This window comes from Bidens hawaiensis, unplaced genomic scaffold, assembly GCF_021521415.1.
Source record: "Bidens hawaiensis isolate Kalapana, Puna unplaced genomic scaffold, B.hawaiensis_p1.1 tig00009539_1, whole genome shotgun sequence".
Taxonomy (NCBI): domain Eukaryota; kingdom Viridiplantae; phylum Streptophyta; class Magnoliopsida; order Asterales; family Asteraceae; genus Bidens; species Bidens hawaiensis.
The window spans coordinates 153,953-158,388 of NW_027491707.1; the positions used below are offsets into that span (position 1 = coordinate 153,953).

Sequence of the window (4,436 nt, forward strand, 5' to 3'; positions counted from 1 at the left end):
GGCCACAATCACAACCCTCTTAGCTAGCGCATCAACTGTCGGTATCCTGTCCATAGCCGCACGCCAAACCATAATATTACACTTCAGAATCTGGATCATGTCTCCATAACCACAGCCCCTCTCCCTCTAACCGATCTCTAACACTACAAGTTTTCACCACCTCTAAATGAAAAAGATAAGGAAACTTGTCTTTCAACGGAACATCAAACAGCCATGGGTCGAGCCAAAACATAATAATATCACCCCTACCCACCACACCTTTAAACAAGCAACGAATAGACAAGTTGTCCGCTATCGGCTTCTTAAGAACTGAAATGATATTACACCAAACTCCCCCAAACGACTTTTTTGTCGGGAAAAAATCACAACCGGACCCTTCCTCGTGAAGCGCATTTATAACTCTCACCCATAAATTTTCCTTCTCGGTCTTATATCTCCAACCCCACTTCGCTAGTAACGCCGTATTCACATCTTTCAACTTATTAATCCCCAAACCTCCCATTTTCTTCGGAGACGCGACTCTATCCCATGCAACCCAATGAACTTTTTTTTTCCTCGGAAGAACCACCCCAGAGAAACCTTCTGATCATAGTTTCCAGATCTTCCACTACTTTAACCGGAGTGCGGTAGAGCGGAAAAAAGACCGTAGGGAGGCTTTCAAGAACTAACCGAATCAAAGTAACTCTACCACCTATAGAAAGAAAAGAAGCTTTCCATAAGGAAAGACGCTTCTCAAAAATCTCGAAAACCGGTCTCCAATTATCAATACGGTTCATATTAGCCCCCAACTGATTAACCAAGATACTTAAAAGGAAGAGCCTCTGCTTTACAGCCCACTATCCTAGCCATATCTTCGATCTCCCCAAAGGGCATGTCAATACCGAACAAATTCGATTTCCCAAGATTTATTTGGAGGCCCGAGCACGCATAAAAACACCTCAGAATTCTCACCACATTAAGAATGTTATCCCTATTCCATTCTCCAAGAATAATAGCATCATCCGCATAACAGAGGTGAGAAACCGAAGGGCCATCATTGGGTAGATTTACGCCATTAACAATACCCACACTACACGCCTTTCTAATCATACACGATAAAGCTTCCATCACAATGACAAAAAGAAAAGGGGACAGGGGATCCCCTTGTCTCATACCTTTATTGCACTTAAATTCAGAAGTCGGGGCACCATTAACCAAAACCGACGCCCTAGCCGAAGTAATAACTCCCTTGATCCATAAACACCACCTATCAGAAAACCCCATTTGAGAGAGGATATCCACCACAAAATTCCAATTAATGTTATCGTACGCCTTTTCAAAATCAATCTTTAGAAAAAAAAAACCTTTTTAATGCTTCTTTTGACCCAATTCAGAATTTCATTAATAATAAGCGGGCCGTCCAAAATATATCTCCCACTAATGAAGGCAGACTGGGACGGTGAAATAATATAATCCAACACTCTCTTAATTCTCGTAGCCAAAATCTTAGAAATCACTTTGTTTATGATTCCCACTAGACTTATCGGGCGGTAGTCGTCAGCCCGAGTGGGTCCTTGACTTTCGGAATCAGGGAATAAAAGATGAACCACGGCCCATATTAATCACACTAGTTTCGAAAAAAACTGCAATAATTTTAAAAAAATCTTCCTCTAAAAGATGCCAGAAGTGCTTAACAAAACGAAAATTAATACCTTCTAGGCCCGGGGCACGATCATCCCCACACTCGAAAACAGCACTTTTAATCTCCTCACGTGAGAACCGAGCCTCCAGATACAAGGCATCAGAGTCCGAAATCCGTTTTACATCAGGGCAATTAAGCCTCGGTCGCTCCTCACAACCTTCCACAAACTTATCTTTATAAAACCTATAAACCTCTTTTTTGACTAAAGAAGGTTTCGAAACCCATGTCGCATTCACAAACAAACCGTGAATAAAATTACTAGCTTTCCTGCAGTTGGTGGCATGGGAAAACTTAGAGTTTTCATCTCCTTCCTTAGCCCATCTAATCCTCGACCTTTGTTTCAAATCACTACATTTCCGTCCCGCTTCTTCTTTTAATACTTTCTTCCTTTCCGACAAGATCCACTCCTCTTCTTCAGTCAATTCCCTCTCATCCATCACAACCTCAATTTTCTCAAGGTCCAAAAGAGCCAAAGCCGTCTCCTCAGAGCTCCTTTTCAACATATCATCCCTCCAAGCTTTTAATTTAACTCTAAGAGCCACCAGCTTCCTCATAAGAACAACATCAGGAGGCCCATCTTGGACAGGATCTCCCCTAAGAGCCTTAACAACCTCTTCCTCAAACCCCGGTTTTCCAAACCATGAGTCAAAAATCTGGAATGGCCTGGCCCCAAAGTTAGACGAAACTGATTTTAAAACGATAGGACAATGGTCCGACCAAACCCTCGCTATAGGCCATGAGTTGAAAAAACTCGGGTTCACCAAGAATCTGTCAAGTTTACTTAATTTCCTTTCGTTACCCGAAGAACAAGTAAATTTCCTACCGATCATATTATTCAATAAGCCCCGCCTCACAAATAAAAGTATTAAAATTGTTCGCGCACGTCTGCTTAAAAACACAATTCCTCTTTTCTTCACGGTTCCGAACAGCGTTAAAATCTCCTGTGACGACCCAAAGACCGTCGTTCTCAGCAATCACTTGGACTATCTCATCCCACAACAACTTTTTAGCCGTGACACTTTGCAGAGCGTAGACATTTAAGACATTAAGCACAGTTCCGAAGCCCAAAAGCTTTCCACTAATGTGTAAAAAGTTCCTGTTTTTGTTAGCTGAATCTTGTTGAAACACAGCCTCATCCCACATGCACACCAGACCGCCTGAAAAACCAACCGAATCTACACTATCTAACCCAAAATTCCTATTTCCCCAGAAGCCAGAGACATCTGACACCGACACCGAAACTTTTTTGTTTCCTGAAATGCCATGAAATTGATACCTTGTTTCGCTTTCAAATTCTTAACCCATCCTTGCTTCTCCGCTCCCCCAAGGCCCCGAACATTAAAAGAAAGAAAATTCATTGGGCCACCACATTGTTACCTGTTTTGCCGATAATATTATAGATCAAATCCTAAGGTCAACCCCCACCTGGGCACCGACCTCGATCGTTGCAGCAACTTCCGCCTCATTCTCGGCTTCGGGACTCTTGTCGTCAACGTTAGACACCTCAACCGGAGAGGCCGCGGCCTGAGAATCATCCACCACCGAGTCCGACGACGAAGCCCTGACGTTTAGATCGACGGATTAGACTCAGACTCTCGATTTCCCTTGATAGAAGTACCGGGAACCGATTTGGCAACAGGACAAGAGAAGTGAAACGAATCCTCTACCATTTGTCTTGATCTTTACTTTGGGCCTCCTCAACACGTTCTTAAATTTACCAGCATAGCCTACATTGAAACCTAGTGATGTGGCCCCACCTATCTCGTCCCCACCTGCATCTTTAACACCAGTGACATTATCCATCTTGGAAGTATCAATAGGCTGGGCCTCTGCCCCTTCCACCTCGAATAAACCCCCACTATTAATCTCAACCCTTTCATGCATGGGAAAAGTCCCCACATTCAACCCCATCCTGACTTTTCGGTTCCGAATATCCATCTTTCCGACGATCACCTAGGTTGACCTGCAATTCCCATGACTTACTTTCCGAACCCGTCACCGAGTCTTCATCATCTGATTCTTCCGGATCCTCTTCTTCGTCAAAACAGTCTGGAATCCAATCCCCCAGATCTTCCGAGACCCACACCATGTACCTCTTATCTTTCCAATTAATAGCTACCTCCTTTAAAATCCTCTTACCTTCTTCCACTAAAACCCCGACACAAACCATAGACAGATCATCGTCTTCCTCAGTGATTTGTGGAGGTTTCACCACTCTCCCAAAGCGACTACAAATATCACCAATCACCTCATCACAAAACAAATGCAAAGGGACCCCGTGCACGCGAAGCCATGCCACCCTCTCAAAGGCAAGTTCTTGCCCTACCCAAAGGACCGCTTGAGAGAACCAAACGTTCCAAACCCCTTCTTGACTAAGAAACTCAGCAGCGGCGTTCTTATTCTGAAAAAACTAGCAGCAGATTAAAACCACCTCCGTATTGAAATTCCACCTTCATTACTCCAGCCTCCGACAATAACTTCTTGATTGTAACTAGTGTGCTGAAATCTCGAACTCTGGCCAGGACCGATCGGTTGACTCGGCTCTTTAGAGCTAACACACCTGCATTCACTGTAATCTCCTTCACACTTGGACTCGATTCCTTCTCAATATTCAAAGCCATACTGTACGTACAGCCAGGCCTAGTGAAGCCATTATGCTTCTTTTGACTTGCTTGATCTTCCTTTCTGACCTCCATAGGGCCTCTATCTTTGGGAAGGTCACCCTTCACAATCGACCCATTCTCCTTAGCAATAG

At 43.8% G+C, this 4,436-nt stretch overlaps 1 protein-coding gene across 1 annotated transcript; it reads right to left on the bottom strand.

Moving 5' to 3' along the window:
- Positions 1-1,566: 1,566 nt before the first annotated feature.
- LOC143532638 (uncharacterized) lies at positions 1,567-2,511 on the bottom strand. The gene has a single exon (XM_077027636.1). It carries the CDS (start codon positions 2,509-2,511, stop codon positions 1,567-1,569), a length of 945 nt encoding a protein of 314 aa, XP_076883751.1.
- Between the last annotated feature and the right edge of the window lie 1,925 nt (positions 2,512-4,436).

Bases quoted from the DNA above. Each gene is read 5' to 3' on its own strand.
- LOC143532638 (XM_077027636.1), bottom strand. From the start codon at position 2,511: ATGATCGGTAGGAAATTTACTTGTTCTTCGGGTAACGAAAGGAAATTA.